This window comes from Peromyscus maniculatus, chromosome 10 (genome assembly GCF_049852395.1).
Source record: "Peromyscus maniculatus bairdii isolate BWxNUB_F1_BW_parent chromosome 10, HU_Pman_BW_mat_3.1, whole genome shotgun sequence".
Lineage (NCBI taxonomy): Eukaryota > Metazoa > Chordata > Mammalia > Rodentia > Cricetidae > Peromyscus > Peromyscus maniculatus.
The window spans coordinates 81,261,037-81,280,293 of NC_134861.1; the positions used below are offsets into that span (position 1 = coordinate 81,261,037).

Below are 19,257 nucleotides of genomic sequence, written 5' to 3' on the forward strand. Positions count from 1 at the left end.
CCAGCAGATGCAAACATTTACCCCAAGAACTCTTTGTTGTGAATTGGCAGTGTGGCATTTGAGGACACAAGCTCAAAGCCATCTGTGTCTGGGTCTGCATTTCTTTTAGAAAACATAAAAAGAGGATTTAAATTTTTAAAATAAATTTGAAGATTGGTTTCCATGTATAAATTGGATTCTACCATGCTTCTGTTTGTTCCAAACACACTGAATACAGAGCAATGTATTTACTGTTACAATTCAATATTCCTCATTGATTTGAATAACCCAAATGCGATGAATCTGAAACTGGAGACTGTGATAAATTAGAGGCAAAATAGTTATTACCATCTAATACTTTTATTTCTGCGTGAACAAATTAATGGGACAAATGAGGATTTACTAAAATATGTCATTTGATAAGATAAAATGATAGAACTTTCATTCTCTCAAATGCTTTCTATTTTGTACAAGAATATTGTTTTAAAATGTTGTGATACATAAAATCACTTCAACTTATACTCTGATATGTTGATATGTCAGACATTGCATGTTTTCAAATCATCAGTTGATATTGTCAACAAATAGTAAAACTGTAAACATACTGACAGTAACTGTGGCTTGCTTTTGTTTTCCACCTCCTTGTATTTTAAGAACTTCCAGAAGCTTTCTGAATGGAATAAATGGATTATGAAAATGGATCAGCTGTGACAGAATTTATTTTAGTGGGATTTTCTGGAGGTTGGCAACTTCAAACCGTCTTCTTTGTGACATTTTCTTTGATCTATTTTGCTACTGTGGTGGGCAACATTCTTATTATAGTCACAGTGACAGCTAATGCTACTCTTCATTCTCCCATGTACTTTCTTCTTGGACACAGACTCCATGGTTTGTGTGTGTCCTTTGTTCTTATATTTTTTATCTTACTGTTTTTTGTTTGCTTATTTATTTGTTTTTTACCTTTGTTGTTTGTTTTGTGGGTTTTTTTTCTTAGAGAGAGATAACAAGAAGTTGAATGGGTAGAGAAGTAAAAGAATATGATCAAAATGATAAATTTTTTAAATTAAAAAAACTTTGAAAGAATAGCTCATTTTGTGTTTGGTTATTATTTGTTTATTTTTATTTTAACAGATATATAAAGAGGAAAAAGTTCATTTATTTGTAGGGTACCATGTTATATTTCAATGCTTATGTGTATTATATAATGTTTAAATCATGCTAAAATACATATGTCCTCAATTATTTTTCATTCTCCTATGGTAAAAAAATGTTCAAATGTCTTTCCAGCTTTTTGATATATACAGTGTACTATTAGTACATTATCATTGTTTGTACTCACCTTTAATTGAACTTCATGTGTGTTATAGTTAATAATGATATCTTTTGCTGGGCAGTGGTGGTGCCTGCCTTTAATCCCAGCACTCAGGAGGTAGAGCCAGGCGGATCTCTGTGAGTTCAAGGCCAGCCTGTTCTACAAAGCGAAATCCAGGACAGGCACCAAAACTACACAGAGAAACACTATCTCGAAAAAAAATATATCTTTCATAACAAAAATTAAAAAGCAAGAAGAATGGGAGAAGGAAATTGAGATAGATGCATATATCTATAAAATTTTTTAGAAGAGTTTTGCTATTAAGGGTAGGAGATGAGGAATAGAGAAATTTGTTCAAAACAGAAATGCTGAAGGAGGGAAGGACTTTTTTAAACTGAAATTAGTTCTGTATATCTTTATACTAATGATAATGTTCCAACAAAGAACGAAGTTTGTATGTCTTAATTCCTTGAAATGTGCAAGTTAGGTAGAATTACTCTAGAGGAACCAATCACAGACTTCATGAGTTACAGAGCCCCTTAAGTTTCAGGGGGAAAAAATCAGAATTTTAAAGAAATATCTGGGAGTGATTTCTGGTGGTCAAATTTGAAATAGACATGAAATAATTTGCTATAAAATATATAATCCTGGATGGTGAATCGGAGCGGATGTTTCTGTATCTTATAACAACATCATCACTTCTCCATCCCATACCAACATTAGATGGGTCCCGTGATTATACAGAAATATTGGTGCCTACCTGCCTAATTTTCATAAAGCAATATACCCACTGCCTAATGATTCATAGCTTTAAGCATGGATTTTGTAAGCTAAAACAAGTTACAAACCAGAATGAAAACAATAGACAAAGTGCAAAACACATGTTGTGGGTCCTGATGGATCCTAATTTCAATTTATCTCATGTTCTTTCAGGAGCTTGTTATTATGTAAGGCATCTGATTGGCTTTGGCTGGCCTCCATATTCAGCTAATTGTACCATAAATAGTAACAAAAAAGAAGAAACTGGAAACATGGTTTGTTAGGGAAGAATGGGTCTGCCAAGACTTGTCTGTTCTTGCTAGGCTTATTTACCTTAAATCTTTCTTTTAACTGTGCTCTGGATGTCAGCTTCTAAACCTTCATCCTGTTTTCTAAACCTCACCTCATCTTGTGGTTTTCATGTTATCTGGTGGGTATGAATACTCTCAGTGGACCTAAGAAATACTGAAAAACCATAGAATTAAATCCATAACAATTATTTCATAGCTGTTTAGGTTCTAGGGTCTGTACAAGGATTTCTGTCTTCAGAGACAAGAACATGAACAAAGGAACACGTCATGTGTGCAACCTTCAGGAGAGGGTAGCTTGGATGAAATCTGAGAGTATAATTTGTATAAGAGAGCAAGCAAATCTCCCACAAAAACCCATTGTCAAACAAAAATAATTCAGAATTACCTGAAGATACATCTAAATTTAGATAAAAATTGCACATAATTACTTAAAAATATATTATAAAAAACTGTCCCCTTTCCCCCACCTGACTTGATGCCCTGATCTCTCAGAGTATGTGGAAGAATTGGGAAATTGGAATTTGATAAAAGAACTCCCCAGGCCATATGAGTACTGTCCTCACACCCTGGAAGTTCTTAGCTTTACTCAGGCTGATGGCGTGCACTCTTTCCCAGCCATGCTGTCTCACATTTCAGAATTTAGCCAATTTTGCATAATTATTGATTGTAGATATTTCGTGGTAATAAAAAAGAGAAAATGATTGCAGTAGATACAGCTTGTTTAAGAGACAAAATGTAGTCAAAAGTACAGTTTGTGGAAGTAATTCCAAGAGAAATATGAAATAATTTATTTTTATGGTATTGTTTGAAATGTAGACTGCCACCTATTTCCCAGAAATCTATAGGTATACTCAAATAGATATAATTGTGCATGAGTTTTTGTTATTCAACCTGATTTTGATTTTTGATTCTTCTATTTCTAATGTTCTAAAGAACCATTCTACTGCACTTATTCCTAAACAGTACTCTTGCTTTAATTGATCCTTCTTTTAGCATAGCCTACCAGGTAGGGTGGTCTGTCTCTTCTTCTATGCTGATAGAAAAGCAATATGTAGAATATATATAAACTTATGCAATGATTTTAATTATGTTAACTAAGTTTGTTAACTTAGTGTGAAGGTTGTTAAATAAGTTTGTTAATTAATTACTGTCTGAAGGCTGGTTATGAGACAGTGTTTTTTGTGTAAAAGTTTATGAAAATAATTTTTATCAACCAGAAGGAAAATTGGAGCAATGACCGGTTTCTTAAATAGTAGCAATATTTACTAAAAATTGAAATATCATTATTGCATAAAATATAGAGAACTGTTGCCTTTACTTTCTTAGAAATAACCTTAGGGTTCATAACATATTCAGTAGCCAGAAATCAAAAATATTTAATTTTCAAAAAGTTCTAAAGCAACAGAGCAATTTTTTTTTTACTGATTATGTTTTAATAATCACAGTTCAGTTTTTGAAGACGGAAACATGACCAACAAAATACTTCCTTCTTTAAAGAGAATGTAGCAATGCTAAATCATCTCCTTAGGTTTATTCATTTGGTTTGAAAAAAGTGCCCCCAAACAGAGAAGCAGCCAGGCGTGCTAGCTAAACAACATTAGGCATGTTACTTAAACAATCCCTAACAGCTTCACTCAAGTTTTCAGAAAAGTGACGGTAATTACTTTATACAGCCCCAAATTCTTAAACATCTATGTATTTCACATGCTTTAAGACACAGTCAAACTTGTAAAGCTATAGAGGCAAAAGCAGATCTTCCTTACCTATACATTTTACTCCTGAATAATGATGAGGTCCTTTCTTCTGTGTGTCCAACTGCTCTGAGATTCCCACTCAGCTGAGTGACTCTTTCGTGCTATGTGTACCTGAAGCCAAAGGAGGAAATCCCATGTAATTAAAACCTAACTTGTAAAACAAGTCTCAAAGAATCAACTTGAACCAATAGTGTGACTTGTGGACCAGAATCTGAGACCGGAAAACCTCACAAATTAGAAACAATCCCAGTTATTCTGGTAAGTTATGAATAAACATGATTACAGGTGGCAGGTGTTTTCACAATCCTGTGACCACTTCACATGTCACAGTCGTTTTTTATTCAGGAGGATGTGCTTATTATCTGCTTATTATTGTAAGCTTCACTCCTCAGAACAGACATCCAAGAATGATCAGAAAATACTTCCCATGCATTGGCAGGAACCTCCTCTGAATATGCTTTTCTCTATGATAAAACATCCCCCCCCCTTAATGTGTAAAACAGAGATACAGAGAAGGGCTTGAGCAGACAGGATGCATGGTTATGGGATAAGTGGATATAAAAGTTGAATTAAAACATGCCTACTCTTATTCTAAATACTGTCTCCTGAAAAAGCATCTTAGTCCAATGATACTAGAAGATAAGTAAGCAGAAAAAGATAGTATACATGAGTGGAGGATTAGGGGAAGAATTTGAGATTAGGAGTAGTGTTTACAGGGAAGAGACGGATCTGAGAAAACACAGAGGCAAGAATAGTATGGAAAGAGCATTTCTATCTAATATGTTGGTAAATTTGGATGGCTATACTGGGAATACTTCCTAGGAAATAATAAATGCTGAAGAGTTGAAATGGAATACAATCATACTGGTATTAGAACTTGAATTCCAGTCTTAGCTCTTTCACCAATTGTGTGACTTGAGGAGGAAAAGCTAGTCTAATTGTCTAAGTCACTGGTAGAGCACTTACTTAGCATCCATGAGGTCCTAGGTTCAGGCATTAGTACCAAAGCCTTTTCATCAATTGTGTGACTTGAGGAGGAAAAGCTAGTCTAGGTGTATAAGTCACTGGTGGAGCACTTACTTCACCTACATGAGGTCCTAGATTCAGGCGTTAGTACCAAAAAAGAAAAAGGCAGAAACAAAATGTATTCCTTTATGAGTTTCTGAAATGGAAGGCTGAAGAGGTTCTTAGAGAAGGCTCTTGACTTTATCTTATACGTAATTGATAGGCAATCACCAATGAATTTACCACAGGGCTTCAATCTAACAAGTGATCAGTCACACGTTTTAAGATTGAATATGCAGTTTAGACAACACTGCCATGAATAAGTGATCCCCCTTTACTCTTGATAAATTCATCATAGACCCTGTCTTATGCCTGATTCTACACTTAGCATTTGAATAGAATGAATGAAATACATTTTAAAAATTAAACATATTACCTGAAAGCTTTTCATTTACTTGCCAACATCATTATTCATTTACAGATCTCTTCAACACATTTCAATAGTGTCATGGTATAAAAATTTACACTGTATTTTAATAATGTTATTTCATGAGAATCTTCTGATTTCTAATTCTTAGAGTATCCTATTTCTAACTTACTTTAACATAATTTCCAACTCAATAAATAGTACCTACATTTATCAGTTTCTGACAATTTAATGTTTATGTAATAAAAGATGAATTATATTACACTGAGTGGATTCATCAATAATACTGAAACTGCTTTTCTAATATGGAGTGTTTTGAGTATTTTCTATTTTTTTTCTATTACAGATGATTCTTTCAATGCTACCTTCATGAACATAATATTTCTGTTTTACTGATTTTGACTTAAAATACATTGAGAAGTTATATTGGACCAAATAAGTGGAAATGTTGTCTTTGAAGTAACAGTTATCCTCCTGCCTCAGCCTCTAGGATTTGAACAGCTATCTTCTGTTTTCATTTACAATGATTTCTCCTAAAAGGAAGCTCTTTCTCCTACATCTTTGAATTCCTAGAGTATTTATCAATAGTCTTTTTTTAACCAAATAGGTGCCTATTTAACACAAACTGTTTTGAATGTTTCATATCTTATTATCCTAGCATACATTTATTGTTATTATTGGTTACACCCGTCACAACAGAACTTGAAAATGAGTCAAGGGAGTGGCATGGGGAAAACTGTATTCAGTCTGAAAGTGACTTCCTGCAAGCTTACAATGAGCTCAACACAGAAAGGGAGGTGGAGCTGGTGAGACCAAGTAATTGTTCATAATAGGAACTAGTTTCAAAGGTGTTGACTCTTAATCTTCAGATCCACAGGGAGTGGCAGGATAAACCTTGGCCTATTCTATTCTTAAGGGATAGTCTTATTCTTAACCAAAAAGAATAGGGAATGTAGAATTGTATTATACACAAAGCATAAGAATGGACTCACCATTAGGCTTGGTTTTAGTCCTATAGTATAATTCCCAAGGCAACCTGCCAAGTTGATTGACACATCCTTCAAGGAGCTAGTAGAGATCGCTTAGCTTAAAGAAGGTGGACCTGTGTAAAAGATATGGACATTGGCATTTTTGCCTGATGGGGGTGAAAGAGAGAGGTTGTGACTAAAAGAGTATCTCTAAGCCACTTACTCTTTAGCTTTGGAATAGTTATCGGCTAGTATCTGTTGTGTTGGGTGAGATGGAAGGATGACTCATTCAGTGGAGCTCATCAAAACATTATGAGTAAAAATCAAAAGAAAACCCAACAACAACCTGAAGTTGATGATCTAATAAGGTGTGGACCAGTACTTTTTTCTTTGTTTCTGGAGTTTATTTATTCATCTAGTTCAGGGAAATACAGGCATATGCCTATGGATGTTCATGAATTTGTTATAACCTCCTTTACAGAGTTACTGTAATGATAGAACATAATTATAAAAGAAAAGAAATAAAGGTCATACAACTTCCACACCTAGGGCTCAACAGTCATTGCCGAAGAGGGGTGGAAACACGTATGAGCCAGAGGATCAGGGAGTTTGCTGAGACTGTGTCTCCTAGAAATGTCAGAATCTACACCTGTCTTACCAACATGACTGCCTAAACATGAGCTAGACAACGATGACCCTAACAGACATGGAGGAATCTTACGAGGCCATCACCACTCGTACGCAGAGGACTACCAGCAACCAAGGAATGCTGAGAGTGGGCAAAATAGTCTTCCCCAAGAAAGAACATACCAGGTGCTTATCCACACCATATACAAATTCATATAGGCCTGAAAACATACAGGTAAGTAAAATTATGCAGACTGAGATGGTTATATTTAGGAATATGTTTGTGTGTGTACATATATACATATACGTACATGTATGCAACAACAATGAATGAAAAAAGAAGTCATAAATTTAAAAGAGCAAATAAGCATATATGGGAAGGTTTGGAGGTAGAAAAGGAAATGGGAAGATGATATAATTATATTGTTAATCTCCAAAATGTGAAAGAAATATTAAAAAATAAAGGTAATGAATTACCCACCCAAAAGAAAGCTGTAAAATGATATTTAATTACAAATACTTGCATTCATTATAAATATTAGCTTAAAATTGGGTAATAATTGGATTTTTTAAATGTAAACAAATTTAATTTTATGGATTGTAACTATGAATTGTATGTAATTAGAAATAAGAGGCATGGGTAATAATACTGTATTTCAAAGAGTTTTGTTGATTGATTTTTTAAATTTATTTATTAAATTTAATTTTACATGTCAGCCACGGATTCCCTTGTTCTCCCCCCTCCCACACCCCCACCCCACACCCTCACCTTCCCCCCAGTCCACCCCCCATTCCCATCTCCTCCAGGGCAAAGACTCCCCTGAGGAATGAGTTCAACCTGGTAGATTCAGTCCAGGCAGGTCCAGTCCCCTCCTCCCAGGCTGAGCCAAGTGTCCCTGTATAAGCCCCAGGTTCCAAACTGCCAGTTCATGCACTGAGGACAGGACCCGGTCCCACTGTCTGGATGCCTCCCAAGCAGATCACGCTAATCAACTGTCTTATTTATCCGGAGGGCCTGATTCAGTTGGGGGCTCCTCAGTTTTTGGTTCATAGTTCATGTCTTTCCTTTCATTTGTATATTTGTCCCTGTGCTTTTTCCAGCCTTGGTCTCAACAATTCTCACTCTTACAAACCCTCCTCTTTCTCACCAATTGGACTCCTGGAGCTCCACCTGGGGCCTGACCGTGGATCTCTGCATCTGGTTCCCTCAGTCATTGGATGGGGTTTCTAGCATGACAATTAGGGTGTTTGGCCAGGTGGCCTTCGAATACTTCAGAGATCTATTCAGAGGGCCTGATCCAGTTGGGGGCCCCTCAGCCTTTGGTTCATAGTTCATGTGTTTCCATTCCTTTGGCTATTTGTCCCTGTGCTTTATCCAACCTTGGTTTCAACAATTCTCGCTCATATAAACTCTCCTCTTTCTCGCTAATTTGACTCCCAGCACTCCATCTGGGGGTCTAGCTGTGGATGTCTGCATCCAGATTCCTCAGTCCTTGGATGGGGTTTCTGGCATGACTATTAGGATGTTTGGCCATCCCATCACCAGAGTAGGTCAGTTCCGGCTGTCTCTCGAACATTGCCAGTGTTTTGTTGATTGAGACTGGAAAAACTTTTTTGGAAAGAGACTCTTTCTTAAATAAAAGCTTGTCTCTTTCATTTACTATCCAATAAGTCTTAGACAATTATTTCTCCCTCTAAATATTGTGATTTTACTTTTCTTACCTGTAAAAATGGAGTTTAGCTGGGCGGTGGTGGCGCATGCCTTTAATCCCAGCACTTGGGAGGCAGAGCCAGGCAGATCTCTGTGAGTTCGAGGCCAGTCTGGACTATAGAGTGAGTTCCAGGAAAGGCACAAAGCTACACAGAGAAACCCTGTCTCAAAAAAAATGGAGCTTAAATATCATTCTCATAGAGTTATGAAAATTAAATTCAGCCAAATGAAATGTAACTGATGAGTATCAGTACCAGGTAGGCTAAGCCCTTGGCAATGCAGCCATTCCTTCGATAGGAGCACTCAAGGCAGTGTGTGCTCATTTAGGGGTCATAGTCACTGAGGTGTTGTAGGATAGTATTTTAAGGTGTTTTACTTTTGTTTATGTTGCATTTAACTCTGTGAAGCTATGTTACTTTGCCTGTCTAAAATACCTGCTGGCCTAAAAAAGAGCTGAACAGCCAATAGTGAGGCAGGAGAAAGGATAAATGGGGCTGGCAGGCAGAGAGAATAAGGAGGAGGAGCCTTGGTGGAAAAAAGAAGAAACAGCATGAGAACAAGGAGAAGGGGACATCAGGGGCCAGCCACCCAGCCACCCAGCCACCCAGCCACCCAGCCACCCAGCCACCCAGCCACCCAGCCACCCAGCCACCCAGCCACCCAGCCACCCAACCACACAGCCAGCCACAGAGTAAGAATGAAAGTAAAAATAGATGGGATAGAAGAGCTGGCAAGAAACAAGCCAAGCCAAGGCTGGGCATTTACAATTAAGAATAAGCCTCCGTGAGTGATTTATTTGGAAGCTGGGTAGTCCCCCCACCCCCTCAAAAGAGCCAAACCAAACAACTACACTGAAGTGTAGAAGACTCATACAGCTTGCACATGGCCCTCCTCACACACATTGTTTTGATCGAAGTCATTCTTGTCTTTACAGCATCCATACAAGCATGGTTAAAGAAGCACTGTCCTTACACCCTGGTGTGGCTGTCATGCCAATGGTCAACTATTCTCTTGTGTGTTCTCCTGATACTACTTTTAACAGGTTTTCACAGTAAGTTCTGAAAGAAGTGTCTTAGTGATAGACATTTTTTTTTTACCTTGTTAAAGGGAAAGAATCAATCTTTGTCCTTTTCAGGTCCTCCATAAGCTGCATATTACTTTTCTCCTATAAAAGGTGTGATGGCTAATCTTGACTGAACTGATGAAAGTTAAAATCACCTAGGAGACAACTCTCTGAGTATGTCTATGAGGGTGTTTCCAGGCAGGTTCAACTGAAGTGGGGAGACTCACCAGGAAGGTGGGCAGTACCATTGCATGCACTGGGACCCCAGAGCCAATGAAGAGGGGGAACAAACAGAGAACCAACATTCACCTCTCTCTGCTCCCTGCCTGCTGATGAAATATTACTTGCTGCCAGGCCATTGCCACCACAGCTAGAGTCACTGCCACTGTCACGGCTCCCCTCACACTCATGGACCATGTCCTCAAACTGTGAGCCGAAACAAGTCTATCTTTCTTTACATTCCTTTTCTCTAGTATCTGATTACAGCAGTGGAAAATGGCGCTGAGTGAGGTCATCGCTGTGGTAAACCTGATCATGTGCTTTTAGGCTTTTGAAACGGTTTGTTTTGTTTTGCAGGGGAAGGATGGAGCATGTGAGAGAGCTTGGAGCTATGGGCTAGAGAAGCCCTAGACTGTCCTAAGCAGAGACTAATTGGGCCGTTCAAACGGGTGCTTGGAAGACCAGAATGGCACGAGAAATATGGAAAATGGGGGCCCGACTCATGAGTTTTCAAAAGAGAGTGAGGGTTCTGTCATGAAACAGTTTGGGGTCCATTCCTGTTATATTCTGGCAAAGAATCCGAGAAGGCAGAACATGAAGCAGAAAGTTATGAAAAATGTACAGTTTGGTGAGGAAAGGTCTGTCAACAAATTGAAAGTTGCAGACAAGGGAGGTGCTGAAAAAATAGTTGCAACTGTTAAATAGATCAACACTCTTTTTTTTTTATCTACCTATTTTACATCTTGGCCACAGCTCCCTCCCCAATCTTACCCTCCCAGTGTTCACACTGGCACCAACACCCCCCCATCCCCACTCTCCCCCACCCCTAACCCCACCACCCCACCCTCACCCCCACTCCCACACCCCAATGCCCAGACGGAATAGATTGGCAGTCTTCAAGAGAAACCTCATATTGTGCCCTAAATTATCAGGATAGCTTCCTAAATGCAAGACTCCACATATTATAGGCTCCAACTTATGAAAATACAAATTTACTTAAGAGGAGAGAGTCTAAACTGAGCATACTACTGAAGATAGAGCGATTTCCTGCTCAAAAAAGTCCGTCTGGAGGTGTTTTCTAAATTTCAGCTACTAAGGTACACAGAGGTCATTGTTAGGTGAATCGTAGACTGTATCTTGAACAGACAGAAGAACTTGGTAGCATTATCCACATGGTTCTAGCTTCATGTAAGAGTTCTTGGGTGATGGGGGTTTGCACCAAGGTTACAGGCAGTGTGTGATGGGGACAAATTCCCTTCAAAGAAGCCCAGAGAAGCCATTGTGTGAAGTTGTGAGGGTAAAGGCTAAGTTGTATTGAAGATTTTAGGATTCTAGAGATTGCAGATCTGTGGGACATCAATCCAGAAAAGTCACAGACGCAGACTTGAACTAGTCCAAGAGAGAGGCTACATATAGTACCAGAGAACTGAGGAGGTCGAGCTACCCAAAACTGTTGAAACTCAATGATGCCTTTAATAGCCCCTGATATGGGGTAGAGAGCCATAGAATTGGGTGGTTTTCCTGCTGGCTTCTGGACTTGCTCTGGCCTGATCTTTCCTAGCTATGTTCCTGTTCTTCCCTTTTGAAATGGGGATGTTTATCTGGTGCCATTGAACATTAGAAGTACATAACTTATACCTTTTATTTGACAGGGACTTACAATTAAAAGATTATCTGAGACTCTGCACTTAACATGTTTCAACTATTTGTCACTGTTAAAAGAGTTTGTAGAAGCCCAGCCTACTATGTTGACTGCCTATAAATCTCTAGACAGCACACAGGGCCAACTAAGAACACTCCCAAGCCCATACCACCTTGCTTCCTGTCCAGAAAGCTTCAGCAAAACTTTAGGGTTAAGAGATTTCTCTGCCTCCCTCAGGAATCTCCCAAGCCAATTCCATTCTGCAAAATACTAGGTAAACTCCAGCTAGCCCATAAAGACCTGGTAAGAGTTCTCCCTGCCACCCTAAGGAATTCTCTAAGCCTACGGCACTGACGTTATGAAATCTCCAGTTGGCCTATGAGGCTCCCCTTCAGCTCCTCACCCCCGGAAATCTCAAAGCAACTCTACTCCACTGACAGCCTTCTCCATATCAAAGCTACATATCAAATGCACAACTAACAATATAATACTATATGCCCAGGTCCAATCACAAAACACTAGCAATACAAAATACCAATATAGTACATGTTGTTTTCCCACACACAACTAATTCCATAGTCATGATCCCCATTAAGAACAACTTGGATGAAACTTTAAAAAAATCAAATTCAAAGAACATTTTTAAATTTGCTCAAAGAGTTGAAAGCAACCATAAACACTTGAGTGAACTTAAAAAAACATAAATAAACTGACAGAAGCTCAAGAAAACACAAACAGTTGAATGAAATTCAGAGGGAAATTCAGAATATGAAAGTATAATTCAATAATGGGATAGAAATAATGAAGAAAACCCCAACTAAAATGGACTTGGAAAAGAAAATTTTAACAAACCAGGTAATATTTTTGGATATAGCCTTTCTAACAGAATGGACTACATAGAAAACAGAATGTTAAGACTTGAAGACAAAGCAGAAAAATTGGATCATTCAATCAAATTAAAAAAATCCAATATGAACAGAATATATAGAATCTTTGGGAAACTATAAGACCATGTCTACAAACTATAGTCATAAAAAAGGTAAAAGAGTTCCTAATCAAAGTCATAAAAACTCCTGTGAAGTCAGTATTAATCCAGCACTAAAAACTTATAAGGACACAACAACAAATTATACACCAATATCATTGATGAATGTAGATGAAAAAGTCTCTACAAAGTCCCTGCAAAACCTCAGTCCTGAACCCAGAATACCAAACTACTAGGAAAAATTTTCCCAATGGTATGACAATGGTAGGAATATTGTGGGGGGTAACTAAGTGATTCCTGGTTAGATTTGAGGCCTGTTCCACGGAAGGAAATTCAATGCTTGGTAAGGTAATCCTGGTCCAAAGCTCATAGCTATCATTGATTGATGTCATTGATTGATCCTTGTAGGGAATCTATGGTTTTGCTTGATGGTCATGCTGCTAAACAATCTTCTAAATATATTTATGTTTACAACCATAGATTGATGCTGCTCTCAATCATGGTCAGAGAAACTGTGTTTTTCAGTTTTCAGAGCCCTAAGCACTGCATCTTTATCATCTTCCTTTACCAAAAGTTCATTACAGAAGAAGGGGTGGAGAGAATATTAGAACCAGAAGACAGGGAATTGTACTGGGAAATGCTATCTTCTGGATATGGTGTGGCAATTGGACTCATGAACTGACAGTAGACGTAATTGCCTATAAGATCCGCACAAGTTCAAACTGATCAAAATTCCAGCATAGATGAGGGTGGGCCTCCTGAGTCTCCACATCTGTCCTAGGAGCTATTAGCTATTAGTCAATGATGCTGTGGGGAAAGGGAAAGACATTTTTATCTTTGGGAGCATGAGCATTGGCAGATAGCTTCAGTAGATGGCTCCACATCTGTGCCCATGTAGACAGTGTAGCTGGAGAATTTTCTCTCCGGTCCTGCCAAGCCCCAGCAGTCCCTTAGCTCACTTATAAAATAAACATACAGACACTTGTATTATTTAAACTGCTTGGCCATTAGCTCAGGCCTATCATCGTCTAGCTCTTACTCTTATATTCAGCCCATTTCTATTAATCTATATTTTGCCATGTGGCTCGTGGCTTACTGGTACTTTATATGTTCCTTGTCCTGGTGGTGGCTGCAGGCAGTCTCTCCTTCCCTTCCTGTTCCCTTAATTCTCCTCTCTGTTAGTCCCGCCTATACTTCCTGTCCAGCTACTGGCCAATCAGTGTTTTATTTATTAACATATTTGCCATACAGAACATCCCACAATAAGACAGCACTGTTTACTCAGTGCATTATAAAAAAAGATGACATCGTGTCTGGAAACACGTGTTGCAGGCTTAAAAACAGTTGGGAGACAATAGGAGTAGATATGATTAAAAAATATATTGTGCAAATGTATGCCATTTTCAAAGAATAAATAAAAATATTATTTAAAATGTCTTGCAAACCTGGACATATCAAAAGTATCATTCACTATGAACAAGTTGACTTTATACCATGACATGGTTGGTTCAATATACTCAAATCCATCAATGAAATAGAAGAATGAACTTAAGAATGAACTTGAAGATAGAAACCACTTGATCATCTCAATAGATACAGAAAATACCTTTGACAAAATCCAATATTCTTTCACAGTAAAGCCCTAAGGACAGTAGGGTTTGAGGGAAAGTATTTTAACACAATAGAAAAAATATATAACAAAGATAGCCTACAACATCTTTTTTTTTTTTGAGACTGGATTTCTCTGTGTAGCTTTGGTGCCTTTCTTAGAACTCACTCTGTAGCCCAGGCTGGCCTCGAACTCACAGAGATCCACCTGCCTCTGCCTCCCAAGTGCTGGGATTAAAGGCGTGCACCACCACTGCCCAGCTAGCCTACAGCATCTTAAATGGAGAAAAACTTGAAGCAATTTCTTAAAAATCGGCAACAAGACATGGCTGTCCACTGTTTCCACACCTACTCAATATAGTGCTTGAAATCTAAGCTAGAGCAATAAAAATAGACAAGGAAATAAAAGATTTATAATAGGAAAGGAAAAGTTAAAGTATTCCTCTTTGTAGATGATATGATGCTATGTATAAGAGATCCAAGACTACCCCAGAAAACTCTTAGAACTGATCAATAATTTCAGTAATGTGGCAGTATATGGAATTAAGATACAGAATTCAACAGCCTGTCTATATAGTAATGACAATTACACTGAAAAAGAAATAAGGAAAATAATTCCATTCACCCTAGCTTCAAAAATGGCAAAGTACCTTAGAAATCAATGCTCTTGAATTGATAGAGTTAATACTGTGAAAAATGACTATCCTATAAAAAGTAATGTATAGATTCAATGCAATCCAAATTAAAATTCTTATGATATTATTCACAGAAATAAAAAATAATCTTTAAACATTATATGGAATTATAATGACCTTGGATAGCCAAGGCAATGCTGAACAAAAAGAATAATTCTAGAGGCATTGCCACACCCAATATCAAGTTGGGAATATATCCAAAGGACTCTATATCCTGCTACAGAGACACCATGTTTATTGCTTACCCTGTCACAATAGGTAAAACATATAATGAGCCTAGCTGTCCATCAACTAATGAATGGATGATGAAAATGTGATACACATACACAATGTAATCTTCCTCAGCTGTAAAGTAAACTGAAATTATGAATTTTGCTGATGAAAGGATGGGACTGGGAAAAAAATATTGAGTGAAGTAACCCAGGCAGAAAAAGTGAAGTACCACATGTTTTCCTTCATATGTGGAACCTAGTTTTGATTCTCTAGTTCTGTATGCTTAACTGGAGTACTTGTTGAAGTCCATCAGGAGGATGCCCTAGGTCAGAGAGAACAGTAGAATGTAGGGACTAGGAAAATATTTGTAGAGAGAATACTAGGAGTGAATAAGTTGAAGTAGGATTGGGATGGGAGGCCAGGAGATGAACGGTGGTAAAGGAGGATCAACCAAATCAAAAGATGTTAAAGAAAGTCACAGGGAAACCTAATAACTTATAACCCAACTAGAAGTATCTAATTCAATAAAAATACAAAAGATGCTCTGACTGAAAATCTCTATAATTACATTCCTAGAAGTGATTAGAACAAGCACCCTACTACCAGGGATGGAAAACTTCTTTATGAGTTGTTGGCTAAAGAAATAATACAGGCTCCTGCCATGCTTCTTCATTGATGCAGTAGTTCTTTTTCTATTGCTTTGATAAAATCACTGACCAAAGAAACTTATAGAATGGTTTATCTGGGCTTATAGTTCCAAGGGGATAAGAGTCTATCACCATCACAGTGAGGGAGGCGTGGCAGCAGGCAGGCGTGACAGCTGGAGAAGTAAGCTGAGAATTCACGTCTTGAACCACAAGCACGAAGCAGAGAGAATAACTGGGATTGACTGGAGTCTTGAAACTCTCAAAGCCTGACACACTTCCTCCAAGAGGCCTCCCCACAAAAGCTCTACCAACTGTGGAGGGGGCATTTTCATTCAAACCACACACACACACACACACACACACACACACACAGCGGAGGAGGTCACTGAACTGCAAGGGGGAACTTAATATTGTTTTTAACTTAACAGACATAGCATAAATAGCATAAAATACATGTGTTTATACTCATGAGCAAACGATATTCTCAGCCTTATCAGAGAAGTTTCCCTTTCCAGTGAATTGTGAATATAAAGACTTAAGGCTGCTTACGGTACTGACAACAAGTGACAGTTGATTGCTCAGCCACAAACAGCACAGTTATACCATATTCTCTAAGGCTCAGGGAACATTCAGGAGAGGGGTTAGGAAGAATGTAAAACTCAGAAGGTGAGGGAAAGGGCTGCAAAACATCATTTTCTGAGCTAGATAAAACAAGTACAGTCACAATATTACCGGCCGTGGTTGCCTGTACAGGGTCTACACAAGAATGAAGCTGACAGTAGTCAGGAATTAATGGGAAAAGGACACTGAAATCACACACCTTGGTGATGAACTCAATGATTAGCTACAGATGTCTTCTGGAATTTGGGGTGTTCTTGTCTCTAGTTGTCTACCTATTGATGATCCTACCAGACTCCAATGACTAATTCCATGTGAAGGTCACACAGGTGACCCTGGTTGAATTCAATAGGTCACAAAACAAACAAGTAAACAAAAAAGAACTCATGAATCTTGGGGAAGTGATTTATATGGTACGTGCGGTAGGGATGAGAGGAGGATAAACGAATATGAGAGAAGAGAGTGACCAGGATGCATTATATGCATGTATGAATTTGTCAAAAAAAACGATGTTAATTAATTTTTTAAAGTGGTTAGCAGACTTTTAGGGATTGACTAAATACATTTTGCCTTATTACACACACATGAAAAGTTAGGGACCATGAATGAGATTATGATTTCAAAGTGAAGTGTTTGGAAGTCAAGTTTGGCAAGAGCTATGAAAATAATAACTTGAAGACAGCACAATTTAAAAATTGAGTGTGGGAAACAGATTCTTTTGCTTAGATTGCGGAGAAGCCTTCACTGCTTGTGTTAGGTGATCAGGAAAAGCTGAATGCCGAGCACAAGAATGGACAGAGTGGCTAAATGCAGTAACTTTAATGACCAACGGAGATAGCTCTGTCTCCCCAAGTCAGGGCTCTGATTGGAAGACAGAGAACATGACATCTGAAAGGTGGACACTTGAGTAGGTGTCTTCAGAGGTCTGCAGCCTCCAGACTTATTTTGAATCTTTTGACCTTGGACATATGCCCACACTCTTTTCACTGAGAGTGAGCACTCTGAAGAGACATTGCAGAGTCATTTTTCTTTCTTTCTTTCTTTCTTTCTTTCTTTCTTTCTTTCTTTCTTTCTTTCTTTCTTTCTTTCTTTCTTTCTTTCTTTCTTTCTTTCTCATTTTTTTGAGACAGGATGTCTCTGTGTAGCTTTGGAGCCTGTCCTCAGAGTTATTTTTCTATAAATGACAACAGGTAACTCTTCTAGGAGCTATGTGCATCCTTCCTGGCTGTCAGGCCTATTATCAAAGTTAAGTCACAGCACAAGGAGCTAGTGTAAACTTGTGTTGTGGGAACACTTCCCAGGAGCCTAGAAATAATAATGGTCCATACTGAACAGCATTGGAATGTCAGCATTATTATTGGACCTAGTAGAAGCAAGGGATTAAAAGGCTCAAAATAGTGAACATGGTAGAATGGATATTTTATTTGAAGCCAAAAGACTCATCAGAAAAGTATGTTTCATGAGAAGTTACAGATAAGTAACTCATCAAGACCATTAGGAATATGCTTAAGATAGGAGCATTAAAAAAAAGAAGAAGAAAGGAGCATTATTGTGGAGCCAAATTACACTACCTTGCTTGGGACTCTCCACATTATAAAATAGAAAGTCTAGCATCCAAGAACTCATTTAAGTTCCAGCATACTGAAGTAATCTGTTACCTTAGACCAGTATCACTAAATGCTTCCATGATGCATAGACATATGAATCTCAAGACCACAGTGGGAGAGATGGAGGCTCACTTACCAACCCTAATCTATTACTGCTTCTTCAAAATGTCCAATGTACCACCAACAGAGGCAAACACAGAGCACACTAGACAGTTCTACCTCAAGGAGATCAATTTGTCAGTCAGTTACATGTTGACTATGTTGGGCACCTTTCACACAAAAAGGAGAGGTGAGTTTTAACTCTCACATACAGACATGTGTTCCAGTTATGGGTTTGTCTCACAATACCCAGAGGGCCCTCACTACCAGCACCATTTTGGGGATATTGCATAAATATATAATTGGGAAAATTGGGTAAATCACTTATATCAAAAAGTAATTCTCGTTTACCCTGACGCTTTTTGAATATTCATTTCACTGAGATTGTTATGTTACCAAATACTCTGTATTATTCTGCTCACTTGAAAAGTGTTTGACAATATCGTCAGCCATTTATCACCCTTTTGACAAGTAGAAATAAAATCCAGAAAAATTATAGTTTTCTGTTTCTATGAAGTGTGCTCCTTTTCAGCTCTAGGCAAAATCCAATTGTGTGAGATGAGATGAATTCACCTTCCATAGTATCATAGGTTTTGTGTCCTTTTCTTCTAACCTAAAGGGACCACCCCTACCCTGACACACAAACTCAGAATTGGGGATTGAATCTGAGGCCTCAGACATGATAAGCACATTCTCTACAAATGAGCTACATCCCAGGCTTTTTGAAAAAAAAACTAAGATGGTCTCACTTAAAATTACCCAAGCTGGCCTTGAGCTTGCCATCTTCCTGCTTTGGGCTCTAAGCAGCTAAGTTTATGAGCCTGTACCAACAGGCCGACCCATTTTTTGATCAATAATCAAAACATAAATTGTCATTTTAAATTATATTAATTATATGAAAGACAGTATAAATTAAAAATTAAAAATGTCAAAGATGAACTCATAAATTCTTGGATATGATAACTGATCACTTTTAGGAAAGTTTTAGGGTCAGACATGGTGGATTAT

At 38.0% G+C, this 19,257-nt stretch overlaps 1 protein-coding gene across 1 annotated transcript in view; it reads right to left on the reverse strand.

Annotated features, from left to right (window-relative positions):
• The window catches only part of Tmprss11d (transmembrane serine protease 11D), a 63,436-nt gene extending 56,792 nt beyond the window's left edge, over positions 1–6,644 (reverse strand). The window contains exons 1-2 of the mRNA XM_006983810.4: positions 6,540–6,644; positions 4,125–4,226 (exon numbers count right to left, since the gene is read on the reverse strand). Of these exons, the coding sequence (XP_006983872.3) occupies positions 4,125–4,132 (8 nt within the window). The 5' untranslated portion in view covers positions 4,133–4,226; positions 6,540–6,644. The remainder of the gene's footprint in view (positions 1–4,124; positions 4,227–6,539) is intronic.
• Between the last annotated feature and the right edge of the window lie 12,613 nt (positions 6,645–19,257).